Source organism: Pteropus medius, unplaced genomic scaffold, assembly GCF_902729225.1.
Source record: "Pteropus medius unplaced genomic scaffold, Ma_sr-lr_union100, whole genome shotgun sequence".
In the NCBI taxonomy this organism is placed as follows: Eukaryota; Metazoa; Chordata; class Mammalia; order Chiroptera; family Pteropodidae; genus Pteropus; species Pteropus medius.
The window spans coordinates 2,410,925-2,429,420 of NW_024342466.1; the positions used below are offsets into that span (position 1 = coordinate 2,410,925).

At 61.1% G+C, this 18,496-nt stretch overlaps 1 protein-coding gene across 2 annotated transcripts in view; it reads left to right on the forward strand.

The window, feature by feature from the left end:
- MLPH (melanophilin) overlaps positions 1-17,535 on the forward strand; it is a 36,057-nt gene extending 18,522 nt beyond the window's left edge. Inside the window, exons 4-14 of one of the 2 annotated variants that reach the window (XM_039860351.1) lie at positions 82-185; positions 1,244-1,348; positions 2,662-2,833; positions 4,965-5,104; positions 10,177-10,359; positions 10,602-10,757; positions 12,212-12,301; positions 12,791-12,868; positions 13,286-13,343; positions 15,344-15,444; positions 16,079-17,535. In XM_039860351.1, the coding sequence (XP_039716285.1) occupies positions 82-185; positions 1,244-1,348; positions 2,662-2,833; positions 4,965-5,104; positions 10,177-10,359; positions 10,602-10,757; positions 12,212-12,301; positions 12,791-12,868; positions 13,286-13,343; positions 15,344-15,444; positions 16,079-16,105 (1,214 nt within the window). In that variant the 3' untranslated portion in view covers positions 16,106-17,535. Of the gene's footprint in view, positions 1-81; positions 186-1,243; positions 1,349-2,661; positions 2,834-4,964; positions 5,105-10,176; positions 10,360-10,601; positions 10,758-12,211; positions 12,302-12,790; positions 12,869-13,285; positions 13,344-15,343; positions 15,613-16,078 lie in introns of those variants that run through there. The other variant, XM_039860343.1, reaches the window with a different exon arrangement.
- Positions 17,536-18,496: the final 961 nt, after the last annotated feature.

Genomic DNA, 18,496 nt, shown 5'->3' on the forward strand with positions numbered 1-18,496 from the left:
TGGTCGTATGTGTGGATGGACTGACGAAGGGGCACCCCGATCCCTCTCTCTTGGACGGAGCCATGCAGGTGTCTGTTGCAGGGGGGCCGCAGCCAGGCCCTGGAGAGGAAAGCGGAGACACGGAGCAGACGGACACGGATGGAGAGCTGGACACGGCGGCCCAGGCCCAGCCCCTCGGCAGCAGAGTAAGACTTCCTCAGACACACAGCCCCGCGCCCCACCCCAGCTGCAGCCTCGGGGTCTGATTGACTGAAAACCTCGGCACGTGCGATGCCTACAGTGCAGCACGAAGACTCTGCCACAGCCGGAAGGTCTCCGGGGCCACTGAGCACGGAGCAGGAGCTGCCCTCCGCGTATGCTCACCCTGAGAAACCCGAAGCGAGCTGCGGGGTGTGTGGGGCCTGCAGAGAAGCCCGGCCGGACCTCCAGCTGGAGGCCCGGGGCTCGGTCTGGAGGGCAGGCTGGGTCCCCGGCAGGCGGCCTTGGCACCTTCAGGGAGGCAACCCCCCCGGCCCTCCCCTCTGCCAGCTGTTTTGCTTCTTCACAGCAAACCCCGAGCCTGGTTTTGACTGGCGTTTGTTTCTGTTTTCACACATCGTTTAACTTACTTTTAGTGATCGTGACAAGCCAGGTCACCCCCGCGTTTCCAGGTGGGAAGGTGGAGGGGGTGGGGCGGGCGACGATGAGTGTAGATGAACCCACTTGGAGAGTGAGGGGTCTGAGGGGCAGCTCCGTGGGGAACGCACACGTCTTTCTATGACGAATGTATTTGTGCCACTTGCTAAGCTCACAGAACACTCTCTAGGGTCGACTGTTACCCACACGACACATCTAAAGAACCAAAATCTCCGTGAGGGAGGGATTTAGAACTAAGCTTCTGCTCTCGCATCTGAGGTCTCCCCCCAGCCTCCACCCCCCGCAGCAGGCACCCCTCCCTTGCCCAGAACCCCAAGGGCAAGAAGCCTGCCTGCCCCCAAGGCTACCCCCACCGGGGCCTGTGTCCTCGGCACTTTTGAGCAGCCGTGTGTGCATCGGGGGCTTCTGCTCATCCAAGTAAGGGGTGCGGGGCGTGAAGACCCTGTGATGGGCACGGTGGGCTCTGGCGTCCCCTCTGTGTGGCCTCCGAGCTTGTTCTGGTTTCTTTCTGGCGCAGGAGGTGGGTGTGCCCGGGGGGCGCCCAGCCCCTACCGGGTGGGAGCGTCCGGCCCGCCCTGTCCCGCTGACTCTGCCTCTCCTCGCTCAGTCTGTCTCAGCCGAGAAGAAGCGCCTCCTGCTCGTCCACAGCCTGGACTTCGACGCTGACTCCGATGACTCCAGTCCACCTGGCAGTTACCCCCCAAGCCTGAAGGTGAGCGGGCTCTCACTTCCGTGCCACCCGTCCCGGATAACCGGGGCACCAGGCCGGGGACAGGGCTGGCCGTGTAGCGTACCAGGCACCAGGGCACGCTGGGCAGGGGGCAGCTGGAGGAGGGGGACACAGGGCCCAGAAACTTCACACCCTCCCAGGGGCAGAATCTCCAGGGAGATGGGGTGCAGGGCAGCGGAGCTAGGGGCCCGGGGTATTCGGGGTGGGTGCTTGTCCCCAGAATAAGACAGAAACCATGGCTCGGGGAACAGGGTACAAGAACTGCCTGTCTGGCTCAGACTGGGCCCGACGCGGGCCTGGACATCCGTCTCGTAGTTGGGTCACGTGCTTTCTTCCCCAAAGTAAGATGGTCTTGTGGGTGCGAGAGGCTGCCATTCACATATATGGGGCCCTTCCAGGAGACAGGACACGGGGTCACTCTCCTCCTTAGCTGTGTGACCTTGGTCTGCGGCTCTGTCCCCCCACACCCAGAGAGGGGTGGTTCCCTCCACCCCACGGTCCATTTCAGGACGAGAGGCTGTGCCTGGCGCACGCGGGGCAGGCACGCAGCAAAGGGCAGCTCGGGCGCCAGTCTCGGGCTGAGCAGCGCCCAGCTCCAGCAGGACCCCAGAACTTGGGGGGTCCCCTGGGCTCAGGCAGTGCCGGGCCAGACCCAGGGCAGGGCTCGCTCTGCCCAGGCTGATCTGCAGACCTCTGTCTGCGGAGGGGACTAGGGGCCGGAATCCAGCACCCGAGACGCCTTCGAGCCACCACGCGGCTTCCGCTGCAGTTCTGGCGTCTGCGGTCACCGTTCCCTATCGCCCCGTGGCCTGGGGACCGCCTCCTTCCGGGCCCCAGGCTCCAGCACAGCCGCGCTGGAAAGGAGAGGGGCGTGTGGCTTCCTGAAGCCCTCAGCACCCCGTGTCCCGGGGGATGATGGCACAAGCGAGGGACTCTCTGCGGGCCAGGGGGAGGCCGGGAGGTGTGTGGGGTGCATCCAAGGGGCTGCCCCACCCCCTTGCCTCTCTAGCCTTCAGGGATTAAGACACACACAGAACAATGCACCCCCCTAAAAATGACTTCCCACCCCCTTTCTCAGAGCTTCGGTCTGTGGGTGGGTGTGAGCCCCAAGGCTGTCAGAAGTATTTCGGTCTCCTTGTGTGATGGGTGGTGGCTTCAGCACCGTTTTGAAGTCAAAGGGGGCTGAGTCGCAGGGTGCTGGGGAGGGCGGGAGTCTAGGGTTCCGTCAGCGAGAGGACAGCTGGAAACCCTCAGGACGCGCCTGAGCTGTCCTCCCCAGTAACCCTCCCGCTCAGGGCCTCGCAGGTGAGCCGGCCGCGGAGGAGGCCGGTGCCAGGGCCGCTGGGCGCCACCCCCATGCTGAAGAGCGGACGGACGACGGAGTCCCGGCCGGTCGGGCCACCCTCAACGAGCTCCACCCGACTGGACAGCCCTGTACGGTGGCCCTGGGCGTCGCGGCCACACCTGGTAGGTGCCCCGGGCTCTGCGTGGCGGAGGGGCGGCTGGAAGGCCTGGCCAACACCCGATGTGGGCGGGCGTGCGGGCGGATTCGAAGCGGCCGCTTCCTGTATGCGACTGACTAGTGTGCTCAGTCCTGGCAAACGCCACCGACGTCTGCTCCCCCTGGGCCAGGGGCTCCCCAGCAGTGCTCAGAAATGCCAGTATGGACGCCCGACCTGGCCACACGGCTCACTGTCCCCTCTTAGGATGTCGGTGCAGGGGAGAGGCCCTGAGGGCAGAGTCCCCTGAAATGACCTGAACCAATGGTCACCAGATCGACCATGCTGACGGCGGCGACCGGGCAGCTCTACACCTGAGGCCCGAAGGTGCGCCTGGGCACCGAGGTGCAGGTCCTGTCTGGGCAGCGCCTGCCCTGGTGCACTGTGGGCTCCCAGCTGTGAGTCAGGCGGGAGGTCATTAAGTGCGGAAACCCGATTTGCTCAGTTTACTGTTGTTGTGAGACACTTTGCTTCATAATGAAATCTGAGCCGCTGTCGCTTCCTGTGCCCTGTGGGAGTGTGCGCCCTGGGCTCGGGCCAAGCACCCTCCTGACGTCTGAGCGGATAATCACAGCACAGGCACCTTCCCACCAACGTGCCCCACAGGCCGCGGTGTGGGCTGGCGGCCCCGAGACGTGGTCAGGACACCGTCTGCCAGGAAGCGTGTCTGCGTCCCATGGTCCCTTTTCATTACATTATCGAGCCCGTAATCTCATGATCCTCATGCCAATTAGGGTCCTGGAGGCATGTGAGGGGTGGGGAGGCGGGCTTTACCTTTCCCCCGAAACAGCGAGTAAGTGAATCTACATTGACCGAGTCGAGCCGGAGGATGCAGACTTGGCCACACTCGCTTCCTCCCAGGTTCCCCAATCGGCCAAGACGTGGACGTGGGGAGGGGGCCTGGGCGGGGGGGCGGAGGGGGGTCGGGGCAGAGACGCTGTGTGCCGAGGAAAGTCTCCTGGGAGACAGGCAGTCCAGGGCTCCGAACCGAGCTCTGCCGACCCTGTTTCACTGATTCTAAGACACATTTTCGCCTCGTCTTTGGCGCTGGGACTGCCTCGCAGCGGCCACGCTCGGAGCTTGACAGGCCACGCCACTTTCTCACCAGCGCATCCCGCAAGCTGCGTGGTCTGAGATTTCACGAGGTGCGGCACGCTGCCCCAGCGACCCGCTTCACCCCCGTGCCTCAGTGTCCTCCTTGCGAAAGGGGTTAGTAACGCCTAGCTCATCGCATCATTGTAGGTAGCGAACGAGGTGGTCGTGTCTGTTAACTACGGCTGCGCAGCAAATTGTCGCAAACTTACTGGCCTGAAACGACACGCATTTATTATCTCATGAGGGCCGGGAGTCCAGGCACCGCTTAACTGCGTCTCAGCACAGGGTCCCAGGCAGAAACCAAAGTGTCACCAGGGCCGAAGCCTCATCCGGCGCGCGGGCCCATCTCCCAAGCTCGCTCACGTTGTTGGCAGAATGCACGTGGCCAGCTGCATATCAAGTACAGACGGAGCCTGTGCTCACGTGACCTGGTGTGTGGTCCCCTCCCCGCCAGGGTCCGCCCTGAACGCTCCTCCTGCTCCCGTCTCCCGGGGGGCCGTGCGTGGACGGGTCCTTTTAGGTGAGGGTGGTAAGCAGGTATGGTAGCTTCCCCGCCACCAGGCCCAGGAATTAGCATTTCGAGCGGCGCCACAGGTGACTCATGCCCAAGACGGTCTGCCAATCACTGTCCTGCCATGAAAACAGCCTGCGGTGACCAATGCGGACAGATTCCTGAAGTCCCTCCACTCGCGGAAGCTTCCGGGGCCCTCGTCTGCCACACTCGGCGCACGTGAACGTGAACTCGTGTGGCGTGACCGTGTTGCGTTGGCTTTGCCAACGTGGCTTTCGCGTCCCCGAGGCTCGCGGTGAGCGCTGGGCCGGCCAGCTCCGGAAGTCCTCGTGGGGCTGCGGTCTGCTCCGTGCCGATTTCCATCCCCTAACATCAAGGGAGCGTCGCCGTGTCTTAATTTTCTTGGCTCTCTCATTTTCTTTACTGGAAAAGACGTGTCCATTAGCTTTCAGCCTCTCATGCCAAATAATCCAAACCCACTGTCACTCGGCAGGGACGAACGTCATCGGGAGCGAGCAGCCCCCTTCCCAGTACCTGGCCGACGTGGACACCTCCGATGAAGACAGCCGCTGGGGTCTCAGGGCGGCCTTTCGCCATTCCGAACGGAGAGGCCGGCCGCGGCCCGAGAGGCAGGTACGGTGGCTGCAAACACCTCCTTGTTGCTGCTTGGGTAGGGCCTTAACACCACGGCGGGCCAGAGAATCAAGCTTTCAGTTTTTTAAAAATCATAAGATTGTACAACCTACTGAACAGAGATATTAAGTGTCATCAAAATACACATATTTTTTAATCAAAGTAAAACTCACGTAAAATCACCCATTGTAAAGTACACAGTGCAGACGCACTGAGCACATTCGCAGTGTGGTGCAGCCACCACCTCGGTTTGTCCCCAGACATCTTCATCACCCCACAGGAAAACTGGCCCCCGTTACCAGCTGCTCCCGGTCCCCCAGCCCCCGGCCCCCGGCCCCCTCCAGCCTGCCCTCTGTCTCTGTGGCTTTGCCTCTTCCGAGCATTTCGTATGAACACGGTCGGGTAACCTGGGACCCTCTGCGTCTGGCAGCCTCACTCAGCAGCATGATCTGGAGGTTCGTGCACATTACAGCAAGAACTTCACTCCCTGGATGAAAATATACACTTCGTAGTCTGTCAAGTATCACGGCTTCTACAAGAGGAAAAAATACTCCATGGTTTTATACTTTTAGCATGTATAGGTTTTGAGGAGATTGAACTCCGGGTACTCGAGACCCGTTAAATCAGTGAGAATCACACCGCGGATGCTGGTGATGCAGCAGCTCATCACGAGATGCCGTCCAGGGTCCCCTCTCTGAGTCTGAACCGCGACCCCGGTTACAGATCGCTGACCTAGATCCGAGCAAGCACGTTTCAGTGGGGGACAGCGGTCGTGTCCCACACGGGAACACCGGGACCGCCAGGGTGACAGACTCGCCGATGTCTCTGGCGGGTGAAGTCGTGGGACCGGGGCCGTTTCTAACTGATGACTCGAGGCGTAGAACCCAGACGAGGGTGAGCAGGCCCTGCTCCGGGTGCGGAACCCCGAGCCTTCGCTGCTCCGAGGCTGGTCTCGTGCACATCTGCAGGAGCCTGGATGCGTGCATCCTCCGCACGCCGGTGGGTGACACAGAGCTCCCCTGGGACTCCTCTGGGAGACTTGGAGGTGCACTTGTAGAGTCCTCCCCACCTTCAGGGCACCCATAGACCAAGCTCTGAACTGTCAGATGCAGAGACTGACCAAATGTTGAGCAGGCTAGAGACCTCCCGTTGCGCAGGACACAGACCTCCCCAGGCTGGGCACCTCCCTGTGGGCGGCACCTTGGCTGGCAGATAAGCTCCCAGCTCTCTAGTCAGAGGACAGTGGGATGAAGACTAGAATTAAATTGTCTATTTTCAGTGTTTTAATTTAGCAGTTTTAGTAACTTCCAGTAAAATACATATCTGCCCAGCTGACGCCAATCGCCCTTTATGCCTCCTTGCATCGTTCTGCATCCTGTGTCTGGAAGTCTTGTTCTTCATTTGTGACTGTTGACTATTTCTTTCGACTGACATCTCGCCTCGAATGTGTCCCGCGCATCTGCGTGTCGGGGGACGGGGCGGCACAGAGAGCGGCCTCCGAATGCGACGTGGTCCCGTGCAGCCGGGAGAACCGGGCGGCTCTCCCAGGGTCGTTGTGAAGGGGCCCCCAGCTCCCTCAACCTCTGCCCCCTTAGAGCAGCGTTTCCAAACCCAGGCTCACAGCCAGGCCCTTGGGGGCCAAGAGTTCTCCAGGACAGTGTTGCCCCGGGGTGATCTGTTGCCTGTCCCTGCATTTGTACCCACGGTTAGGACTTCCCAGGTGCAGAATATTCAGGAAAGGCTTTCTGTAAATAATCACTTAGGCCAAGGGAAGACCAAAGACAGTACAGCACACAGCACGAAGAACGTTCTAGAGCCGAGACGGAGGAGGGGGCAGGAACTGGCATGCGCCCCCAGCCACGATGGGGAGTGAGCCCCTCACTCGCGAGAGCTGGCCCCGGGGCTGTTGACATTGTGCTCGGGCTGCAGATACTGACTCGGTTTCCCCACAAGAACCTCCTTGGTGCCAAATTGTGGTTGTGTTAATCCATGGCCTATGCCTGCACTGCATTTGTAAATTGTAAAATTTGGTCATGTTACACACGAATCGAAAGCACCAGGAGGTCACACCAAGTTTTACGCCCGTGTGTGTCTGTATCACATCACAGCGCCGACAACTGGCACGCACAGGGGCCAGACGGCACCGCCAAAGCACCTGCCGCTTTGGGCAGACGGGCCAGGGCACAGCCAGCTTCGTGGAGGTGTCCCATGAGCACCGGAGAAGCAGGTGTTCCGTGGGGCCGGCAGTTCTCAGTACCAGATAGGAAGCCAAGGCTGCACGGGAGCTGCCGTATCCACGCGGGCCTCCCGCCCCCTGAGCCCGGCTGCGTCCAGTGCCTTGCCCAGAGAGCAGCCTGGGCCCGGCGCCCGCTGCCCCAGCTCCTGCCCACCCCCACCCCACCCTCAGGTGAGAATGACCCCAGCTATCTTTGTGGCTGCTCTTTCTCTCTGCTCCGAAGGTGACATTTCACGATGACAGCGCCGGGCGCTGGTGGATTGGGCAGCGGCCACGTGTTCCGCACAGGCCATCGGCTGGGCACTCTCCCCCAGGGGTATCGATCGCTGTCCCTTTAGACTCTGAGTGCGCCCGGAGGTCTCGATTACCAGCAGCCTCTCGAGGGCCGCTCCTGAGCAAAGCCCTCGCGGTGACTCTGCTCAGCTTCGCTCTTCTGCGGGCGGGTCTGCCCACTCAGGGGCCTCGGCGCCGTGACGACCGAGCTTACCACCCACCAAACGGCACGGAAGCGCCTTGCCACCCGCGGGCACCCCGACCCCTTGTGAAACAAGCTGGGCTACAAGTGAGGTGATGGCAGGAAGCGGCGGCTGCCGGCTCGGGGGAAACAGGAGCCTCGATGTCCTCGTGTCCCGTCTGGGCTAATAGACTCCGTGACTCAAGAGCCTGGTGACTCAAGGGATGAGGAAGTTGTCCATTCGGTCACCTCAGGTTGGCTGGCGTGCCTCCTGGCCCACGAGTGACCCAAAGCTCCCGCCAGACAATGACTTTCAGTCTCATCAGCCTGGCGTGGTTAACTCACACCTTCCTGTGCTGATCGGGATCCAAGGGACAATAGCTGCCCGCGGGACTGACACGTCACCGGCCTTTCGGGTCCAGCTAGCTTCCTTGTCGTGCTGAGTTTGTCACCCATCCTGCCTTATTCACCCCACAATGTCCCCTCTCCTGGTACCGCTCTCAGCTTTTGCTTGGTGTTCCAGAACCTTGGCGAGAGAGAACAGGTGTGTGTCACAGGTACCCTGCCCAGGTTGTGCCCCGAGTGGTGGCCTTAGCGTTCCATCCACTGCTTGGGAATTTGGTGCTTCCGAGGTGGCAGATGCCAGGTTCTGCTGGTGGCAGTGGGCTGTGTCCCCAGCCACCGTTTCTGTCCCTCTGCTGCAGAGAGAATAGCACATGTGGGTGGTCAAAAGTCCGCTGACTCGGCTGAAGAACACGGCCATGCTTCCCTCGGCCAAGTTCACGCCGGGACCAGGCAGGTCGCAGCAGGGGGAGGGGACAGGGCCCTGGAGCCCCTGTGGTGAAGGAGGTTGAGGCGCCGATGAGGCTGGTGCCGAAGGCCCTAGGGAGGTCTCGCGGATCTTGGACTCCGGCTCCGCGTGCAGGGTCAGACGGCTGGCAGGTTACCCGCACAGGCCCCGCGGGCTGGCTCTGTCCAGCCCCTTGCCATCTGCCCTCCCTTGAGCTTGGGCATCTGTGGGTCCAGCAGCCTCCCAGAGAGAACACAGGGCACACCCTGGCCTAATGCACGTGTGTGTGTGCATGTGTGTGCGCATGCCTATGCGCATGTGTGTGCATGCGTGTGTGAGCATGTGTGTGCATGTATGTGTGTTGTGTACATGTGTGTGCATGTGTGCATCTCTGCGTGTGTGCATGTGTGTATGTTATGCCAGGTGCATTGCAGTGTCACATGCATGTGCAAGTGCAAGTGCACATGTGTGCACGTGTGCATTGTGTATGTGGGTGTGCAGCTGTATGTGCCTGTGTGTGTGCGTGTGTGTGCATGCGTGTGTGTGTGAGCATGTGTGTACAGGGACCCTCAGACGCTGCTGGGGGGCTGTAAACTGGTGCAGCTGCTGTGGAAAACAGTATGGGGTTCCTCAAAAAATGAACAATAGAACTACCATGTGACCCAGCAATTCTGCTTCTGAGTATTGATCCAAAGAAAACTAAAACACTAATTCGTAAAGATGTGTACAGCCCTATTTACAGTCGCCAAGATGGGGACGCAACCTAAGTATTCTTAGGAAGACAGATAGATAAAGAAGCGGTGGTACATGGTATACGTATATGCAATGGAATATTACTCAGCCGTGAAAAAGGATGACATCTTGCCATTTGTAACGACATGGCTAGATCCAGGGAGTATTGTGCTGTGTAAAATAAGTCAGACAGAACAAGACAAATACTGTATGATTTCACTTGGGTGTGGAATCTAAAAAAACGCACAAAAAAACAAAAAAACAAAAACAAAATAAAACAGAAACAAACTCATAGATACGGAGAACAAGCTGATGGTTGCTGGGGCGTGGGGAGGAGTAAGGCTTGGGCGGAAAAGGGGAAGGGGGTTAAGAAGCACAGATTTCCAATTCTGAAACAAGTCAGGAAGACGCAAAGCACAGCATGGGGAATGGAGCCGGTAACATCGTAATAACTACATCTGTTAACACAATAGGCAGTCACTAGACTTAAGTTACTAGACTTATTGTGATTGGGGACCTCGGTGTACGATAGACAAATGTTGCTATACAAATGTTGATTCACCGTGTTGTGCACTTAGAACTAATATAATATTGTATGTCGACTATAATTAAAAATAAGCAACTGGTGGGTCTTAGGTGGCCCTGGGTGCCATCGGGATCACCAGGACCGGCCCGCCCTTCAGAGCTCGGTTCTGGAGGGCCGGCTTGGGCCCAGCATGGGCACTTTGGACGAGCTTGCCCGGGGAACGGAGGGAGACCAAGGCTCCAGCAGGAGCCCGGGGCGTGTGTGGTCAGGGCCGCTGAGCACGGCGCTGACAGATGAGCAGCTGCAGGCAGGTCTCCTGCCTCCTTCGTTTCAGCATCCGGCCGCCAGCGAGCCCGCCGCCGCCGACGTAGAGGAGGACACCCTGAAGAGGAAGCTGGAGGAGCTGACCGGCAACGTCAGTGACCAGGGCGCCTCGTCCGAGGAGGAGGGCGAGGACGACGGGGCCAAGCTGGACAGGAGCACCCCCGTGGAGGACTTCCCCAGGGCGGCCTCGGAGGTGAGGCCACCCCAGCAGTCTTGGAAAGACAAGGCCAGAAGTCCAGCCCCGGGCAGGCAGCCAACCCCTGGTGGGCACGGAGGGCCCCTGACGAGGGCCACACAGGGTGCCAGACCCCGGCTGACCGCCCGGCAGACCAACCTGGGGAGCGAGCAGACAGGAGCGTCATAAGGATGAGGCCCTTGCTGGTGACAGCCTGCGTCTCTCCACGGAAGGTCACGTCCAGTGCTCCCCTTTCCTAGGTGTGCCCGGACGCAGGCCAAACGCCCAGATGGGAAAAGAGTCCCCCGGGCCCTCGGGACCCCGTCCAGCCCTCCAGGACCGCGGACGAGGAGCTGTCAGCGCTGGAGGACAGGGTGGCGGTGACGGCCTCCGAGGTCCAGCAGGCGGAGAGCGAGGTAGCCCCCACGGCCCCAGGGAGCACGCGGCAGGGCCCTGAAGGGCGGAACACAGGGGCAGTCCCCCACGGGGCTCAGGAACTTGGGGGTCCCTGTGGGAACAGTGCCCACCACGCCCTGTGCCCTCACGCCTGTCTGTGTCCCGTTCGCCATAGCAGGCCAGGCAGGGTTTGCAGCCACAGCAGAAGGATGCTGGCACTCGCCACTCCCCATCCCATGAGGAGAGGCCTCCCGAGAAGCAGACTTAGATTAGGGGAGTGTCCTGGGGCTCAGGACCACCTTGGGGCCAGAGGGTCATCCTTTGAGCCCAAGCGTGAGCCCAGAGCTTGCGTTTGGAGGGGCGTGTCAGGGGTATACAAAGGTCAAAGGACAGGGACAGCCAAGGTGACCAGGCTCAGATCTGCCCTCATCCTGGGGACCCACTGAGAAGAGACGGTCTGCTCCTCAGACTAGAGGGGAGCCAGCACCCACCAGTGGCCCATTCCCACGTCTCTGCTCCTTAGCAAGGGTCCACGGTCCCCAGGAGGAGGGGCAGGTCGCCAGAGCTGAGGGGCAGCTGAGGATGCTGCATTCATTGATTCCTCTTGCATGGCAAACGTGTGTCGGACACCAAAGACACAGCTGTGACCAGCTGAGACCGAGCCGCTGCCTGCACGGAGCTCGCACGTTCAGGGGGAGCACAGAGACCAACGCCAGGGGACATTTCAGATCCCAAAGAGATCTGTGCAGACAGGAAGTGAAGGACACCCCACAGGGCTCTCAGTGGGGTGCTCAGAGGAGGGGCTCAGGCAGGGACGTTAGGGGGCGGCACGTGCGAGGGCCCCGAGGTGTGGGGGACTCGTGTGTCACGTGCAGGAATGAGCAGCGAACCCCGAACCCTGGAGGCTGGAGCGGGTGAGGGGAGGCACCCGAGAGGCGGGGTCTGCAGAGGGCCCGGCGGGTCACAGGGAAGAATTTGGGGAACCGTCGGAGGGATCTGAACAGGGGTGATGGGGCCAGGTTTCCTTTCTCAGAAGCTTCCGCTGGCCTCTGTGGGGGGAGGTGAAAAGGGGGCGAGGAGTGAAAAGGTGGTGCCAGTGGGGGTGGGGGCGGGAAAGGGGGCAGAGGGCCAAGCCTTTCCCGTAAGGCACAGTCCCGTCCCTCGGAGCCGCGGTGACCCTGTCCCCCAGTCACTGCCCACCCTCCATCACTGCTGGGAGCCAGACTTCCTGGTGCCCCCAGAATATGGCAGAGCCCCCTGTGCTCCTACCTGGGGGGACCCACGAGGAGCATGCAGACCCCCGGCAAGCGTAGCAAGTGACTGAAACAGGACCCACAGATCGCGCATCCTGTTGGGGCCCCAGTCCTGAGGGCAAACGGTACAGTGGTGAACCAGGGCCCGCTGCTCCTCGGTGCTGTGACGCTGGCTGAGGGGGGACGTCCCAGCACCGCGTCTGCTGCCTGTCGCCCCCCAGGTTTCGGATATCGAGTCCAGGATCGAAGCCTTGCGCGCTGCAGGCCTCACCGTGCAGCCGGCAGGAAGGGCCCGGAGGTGTCAGCTCCCGGTGAGTGGCCGGCCACGCGCCCTGGGGGCGGGGACCTGGCCAGGCGCACAGGGCCCACGTCCTTCTCCCCGAGTCAAGTCGGGACTCTCCAGACAAAATCATGTGGGTGGGGAGATGGGCCAAAAATGGAAGCTGCCCTGGGGGCGTCCCAGGCAGGGTGGCAGGTGAGACACCGGACGCCCACGCCCGGTTACAGCTGACTCTCAGACAAGCAACACACCGTTTCCAGTGTAAGCAGATCCCACGCGCCACCTGGGACGTACTCACGTTGCAAACGGCTCGCTGGTTCTCTGGGCTGCGGAGCTAACTGGACGTCCGAGTTTCAGTTTGCTGAACCTGGACGGGCCCTCCCAGAAGAGAACGCCCGTCCCAAGCCCAGTGTCCACACACACACACACACATGCACACACACACACACACACGACGCACACACACACGGCGGAGGTCACACAGCAGGCATGACGCACGGGCTTTTTCCTCGTCCCCCAGATACTTCTGCCCCGGCTCGCGAGGCAAGTTGGCGGGAGCCCTAAGGATCCAACCACAGACGCTTCGGATGGGGTCCAGGTGTGTGGGTGCCCTCTGACCTCTGGAGGCGGGACAGAGGGCGAAAGGTGGCCTGGCTTTTCCAGACGCGTCCCTCCGCGCAGTGGTGGGGACCGGGCGGGTCTCTGGTTGGCTGCCGTGGGGACACACGCGGAGAGGAGGGCGGATGTGGGTGGGACCCACACAGCTTGAGCTCCCGCCACCAGCCACCCAAAGTGGGCCACCCCGAAAGCTACGCGCCCCTCCCAGTCCTGGCGTTTGGCACGTCCTTGATTGACTGCATGCGTTTTAATGCTAAGAGTTCAGATAGTGCCAAAGAACAGAAGACAGTTGACTCGATTGATTAGAATCTGGAAGAATGAAGGGACGTCCCAAATTAGCCCCCAGCGGTCTACAGCTTACAACGAGCAGGGCCCAGACACACGTTCTCTCTTCCAGGTGGTGGCTGTGGCCTACCCCCCGAGGAGGAAGTTCAGTGATTCCCCTAAAAGTCAGGGTAAGAGGCCCCGCCCCCACCCCCACCCCCACCCCCACAGGCCTGAGAGGGGCACTCAGGGGACTGGGAGCTGTGGTCAGGACTGTGCTTCTACGGAACCTGCGGACACAGCAGCGCATACCCAGGGGACACTCGGCCGCCCTTCGGCTGCCCTCGGGGGCCAGGGCAGTGAGCTGGAGCCTGGATGACCGGAGCTCGCCGCTGTCCACAGGCAGAGGCAGCCGGGCTGGGCTGTTTCCCGCCGCCCAGCTCCAATCTTCTTACACTAAGCGCAGACCTCGGTTCAGCCTGCCCCACGTCTCAGGGGTGACAAGGACACCGACTTTGTCCTGGACAAACGGGCGTCAGGCCCGGCGCCCCCATAGCACGTGGCCCGGCCGTCGGGGCATCTCATGTCCTCATCCACTACTCACAAGTCACCGGGGGAAGCGGCCCGTTCCCAGCTCAGGGCGCAGTCCCCCCATGGGCCTGATGCCATGGTGGTGTCTCCTCGTACCCCGGTGCACACCCTTCCTGGGCGGAGGCGGATCTGAGCGACCCCAGCAGACAGCGGCCTCCATGCCTTTGCCTGGCTGGGCCTCCTGCGAGAACAGCCCTCACCCCGCTTCCTCCCACCTCTGCCCTCTGAAGCCCTCCCCGCCCAGCCCGATGCCTCTCCCACGAGGCCCTGCACCCACGAGGCCCTGCACCCACGAGGCCCTGCGCCGCCTCCCTGGGCGCGTTTGCACGCCCCGCCTCCACCCGCCTCGGTGCCAGCTCCCTCTCTGCACCTCAGAGCTCCCAGCACACGTGCCGGTCAGTCCAAGGACAGAGCTGGTCCCCGAGGCCCTTCAAGGTGAATCCGTGATTCAGAGCCACCAGCTCGGGGGCCGACTATGCCAGAGAGGCCAGCTACTGAGGGGCCGGCTGCGACACCACGAGCTGACCCTTGAGGGGAGCTTCCAGCAGGTCTCATGGCTAAAATCCAAATGGAGGTTCATGTCCATGGCCAGAGAACAAGCGGTCACTTTCTTGAGTGACCTTTGCGACTGGTCGTGTCCAGTCCAGAGGCCTCTCGCATCTGGTCCGGTACCTCACTGCCAGGCCCCTGAAGCTCACGGCCATTTCAGGATCGCAACCACACAGCCGAGGCTGCTCACCCGACATGTGTCTCTGCTGCCACAGTGGCCAGCCTCGGTGGAGTGTGGCCCCACGCGGGCAGGCCCTCACGTATTAGTGTGAAAGGCCACGCGTGTCCTCACTGCTCAGTGGCTGTGGCCCCTGGATTACTGTCCCTTCAGCAGAAGTTGGTCCCAGGGTGGGCATGTACGGCAAGGCCAGGCAAAACGCCCCCTGCCCCAGAGGGACGGTGACAGGCAGGGAAGCCATCTCTGGGAAGGAGGGAGGGAGGGAGGGAAACGACCCTGAGTTGTAGCATTTGCCAACGTCCGTCCGTGGTGTAAATACTTTCACCGGGGCGGACTCCAAGCCACCCCTGCGACATCACTGAATGTGAGAGGCGCCGAGCTCCGGCACACGGCGGAGCGGCCACCCGGCCAGGCGGGCCCAAGCCCCGCGGAGCGAGGAGCTGGGCCCGCGTTCACTCACCTGCGGCCCTGAACCCAGCCGACCGGGATTTGGGGCCCGACACCCCAGCGTCACAACCACAGCCCCAAGGAGAGACCATCTCCCGAGGGGCAGAGTCCCAAGACCCCCAGGGCTGTTGCCACGTCGCAGAATCACAGGAGAGAACACGCCCCAGACACCAGAGCAGCGACGTGCTCTACGGCTCTGCCCGTGTGGGCTTTTAATGCTTCCTCCGAAGCAAAGAGGAAAAACACGGGTCGACCTGTTCATCTGCACGATGCTAAAACGCAGGCACTTGGTCAACACTATTTGATGCTGAGAAAACACCTCGAAAGGGGACGCGTCCATTTTTATGCTACTTTTACATTCCTCAGGAAACAAAGACGCCTCTTTGGGTGGGTTTGTGATTCACGCCCCTCCCCTGTGTCCCCCAGGTGGAGCCGGCGGGTCCCTCGACCCGAAGTCCATGTACCGCAGGTCCCTGACACAGAGGAACCCCAGCAGCCGGAGGGGGGCCACCCAGCACAGCTTCACTGTAAGGTTTCACCTCGCTCCCCGGGGCGACTCGAAAGCTCTCTGGCCTGTCACCCTCACATACTGATATTAAGTCCTCAGAGTAAAGAAACTTGGGATAAAATAGCAAGTAAAGCAAAATCAGCAGAAGTTTTAAACAAAAATCAAACATTTTTTAAAGGTGCCGGGTATGTCAAGGGTGGGTCTCTGCTTGACCTGGGGTGGGATCCCGCTCAGGGGAGGGGACAGCCTGTGAGACCGTGAGGACACTGGGGCAGGGGACAGCCTGAGAGAGGGAGGACAGTCTCCCCACCATCCCGCCAGGTGCCCAGGGACTTGAGAAGTGAAATGCTTTCGAGTTCGAACGTATGTCCTCGTGTGTCAGGGTTTTACATGAGCACGTACTTTCCATCCCTCCACCCCGTTTGATGAGAGCCAGTGTCATCGACCCAGATTCGTGGCCGGGGAAGCAAAGGCGGCGAGAGGCTGTCCGACACCTGACCGACACGTCCATGTGCCAGTGCCTGTAGCTGCCTGCACTCCCATGTGTGTGCACACTCGTACCTCTGTGCACACGTGTATCCGTGCCTATATGTATGCATCTGTGCACACACCCATCTTGCACGCTTATGTGTGTGTGTGCTTGTGCTTCGCAGAAACCCGTGATGACCCACAAGCCCTAAAGGGGGAGCCTCGTGGGAACAGGACAGCGTGACAGCAGCCGCGGCCTTCCTTTCCCTCCTCCATGGCCATCGCACCCCTCCCTCCGCCCGCACCGTCCACGAGGGACCCCACCCGTGAGATGGCACCGGTCCTCAGACCTGCAGCTGTCCACACGCCCACACGCCCTCCCTGACGGCTTTCAAGGCTGCCCGCCAGGCCACTCTGGCCCACAAGGACCCCGGGCCGGGGCGGCTCTCCCCTGGGACGCTGCGGCTCAAACCTCCTTCCGTGCGGCCTTCACTGGTCTCACCACTGCCTGCTTGACGTTGCTCTCGTGGACGGAACAGGAAGGGGCGATGCGTGTCCTTGACTGTGCCGTGCCGTGGGCAGGTGTGCGTGTGTTTCCCCGGGGGGAGGGCGTGATTGGAGAAGGAAACCAGGCATCAAGACAAGCGACAGAACTCGTGACCACTGCACACGAGGGAGGAGCAGACGCCCAATGACAGACACGCCTGTCCTGCAAGGTCCCCCGCGGTTCACGGACCGGGAGAGGTGACCGAGGGCGAGGGCAGCATGCGAGCATTCGGTCAGTGCCCAGGCACAGGCGCAGATGACCTTCCAGGAAAGGCGGCTGAGGGCGTGCTAGACGAGATCCCAGCCTGGCACTGCCCCTCAGTGCGCTGGACTGCGTAGGACAGAGGGCCAGGACCAGTTAGTGATGCCTGCCAGCCACTTGCCATCGGCTCCGTAGCTGAGCCCGAGTCCCACCCCCTCGGACAGTCTGGGGTTGAAGGCTGCTTCTGGGCATCTGTGTGGCTCATCACTTTGAAGGGGACCCACTGGGACCCTCCAGAGCTGCCTTTGAGCGTGAACGCAGCCGTCACATCTCCGTCGCTAAGCGTGGCTGCAGCTCCACAGGTTCACTGATGTATTTAGTCCTCAGGTTAAATTTACTGGGGGAAGGGGTCAGCCCATGCAGAGGAGGACGCTGAGCCCTGAGTGCGAGGTGGTGTCTCCTGCAGCTACTGATGTGACCCCCAATACTTCCTGAAGTGCCTTTGGGGCAGCTTGAACTCGGCTCTCTCAGACTGGGGCTTCTGTTCAGTTGACATGGTGACCAGACGAGGAAGTCAAAGCGGAGATGCCCAAGGGCCCGTGGTGGTGTCTTCCTTGGACCTGACTGTGGACAGAGCCCAGAGCCCGCCCACGGCTGTACAGAGCCAATACTACTGGCTTTGCACGTCCACGGAGCCGTGGACGTCACAGCCACCGCCCAGGTCCCGCGGCAGCTCCCAGAGCAAAGGCAGCGTCTCGGGGATCAGCTCCGAGTGGATGGACCGGCTTCGGCGGCGCTAGGGTTCGTGGGGAAGGTGGGTCCGAGGCCTCCTCTCGGCGGAGGCCGGTTGACGTGTATCACCCCCACGCAGCGCTTCACGTGATTAAACGGTCCCTGCAGAAGCAAGGGAGGCGGTGTTCTGTGCGCCCTCCTCACTCACAGAGCGAAGTGGCCGGCCCGCTGCCCTGACACGTCCCTGCAGGTTACTACAGCAGGGACAGCACGTCCCTGCCCCCCCAGAGCCAGGCACGGCACCGTGCTCTGGGCACCTGCATCCAGCCCGTGGCCAAGGCCCCTTTAAGGAGCTGCAGATGCACAGAGCAGCCACCTGGCCGTGCCTTGGGCTCCTCCGACACCTGCCACCAGAACTCATCACTTCTCCGTCCACAGAGCCCCTGTCTCGGCCCACCCAGCTCCGACCCGCACCTCAACCCCAGTCCTCGGGCCCCTCGTCAGCCCCCAGGCCCCACCCTCTGTGTCTCTCACGCCACTTCCAAATCCAGATCCTCCCTCAAACTCCTTCAGAAAACAGGAAAAGGAGACAGTACCCTTCGGTGAGGTTATAAAACCTCAACACCAAACAGAACAGACAGGAAGGAAAGGAAAATTAAAGGCATCAGATGAGTGGGCCACATCCAGCAATGTGTTAAAAACCCTACTTATCTCGGCCCAGTGAGCTCATCCCGGATAAGCAAGGAACTTTCAGTGTTAGAAAAAGTCCACATCATCGTAGCACACTGCAGGCTAAACAGGTTAAATGTGGAAAACGCAACGATCATTTTAATCAATGAAGAAGATCATACGAAACAAAGAACCAGCTCAGCCAATTGAAACTGGAAGGCGGGGTGGCCAGGCCTTTGTTCCCAGGCACCACAACCTCTGCAGATGCGGGGTGGGCTTCCAGAGAGGAACTTTGTTGCACAGGTTCAAGTTCACATGCTCCGCACGAGGCCACATGCTGTCCTGGGTGAAATACTGATCGGCCAAAGCCAGAGCGAGAGCACGTGGCTCCCTGCCCCGACACCCAGGACCCAGTTAAAGAGGTTGTAGGCAGAGCTCCCTGGGCTTGGGGCTC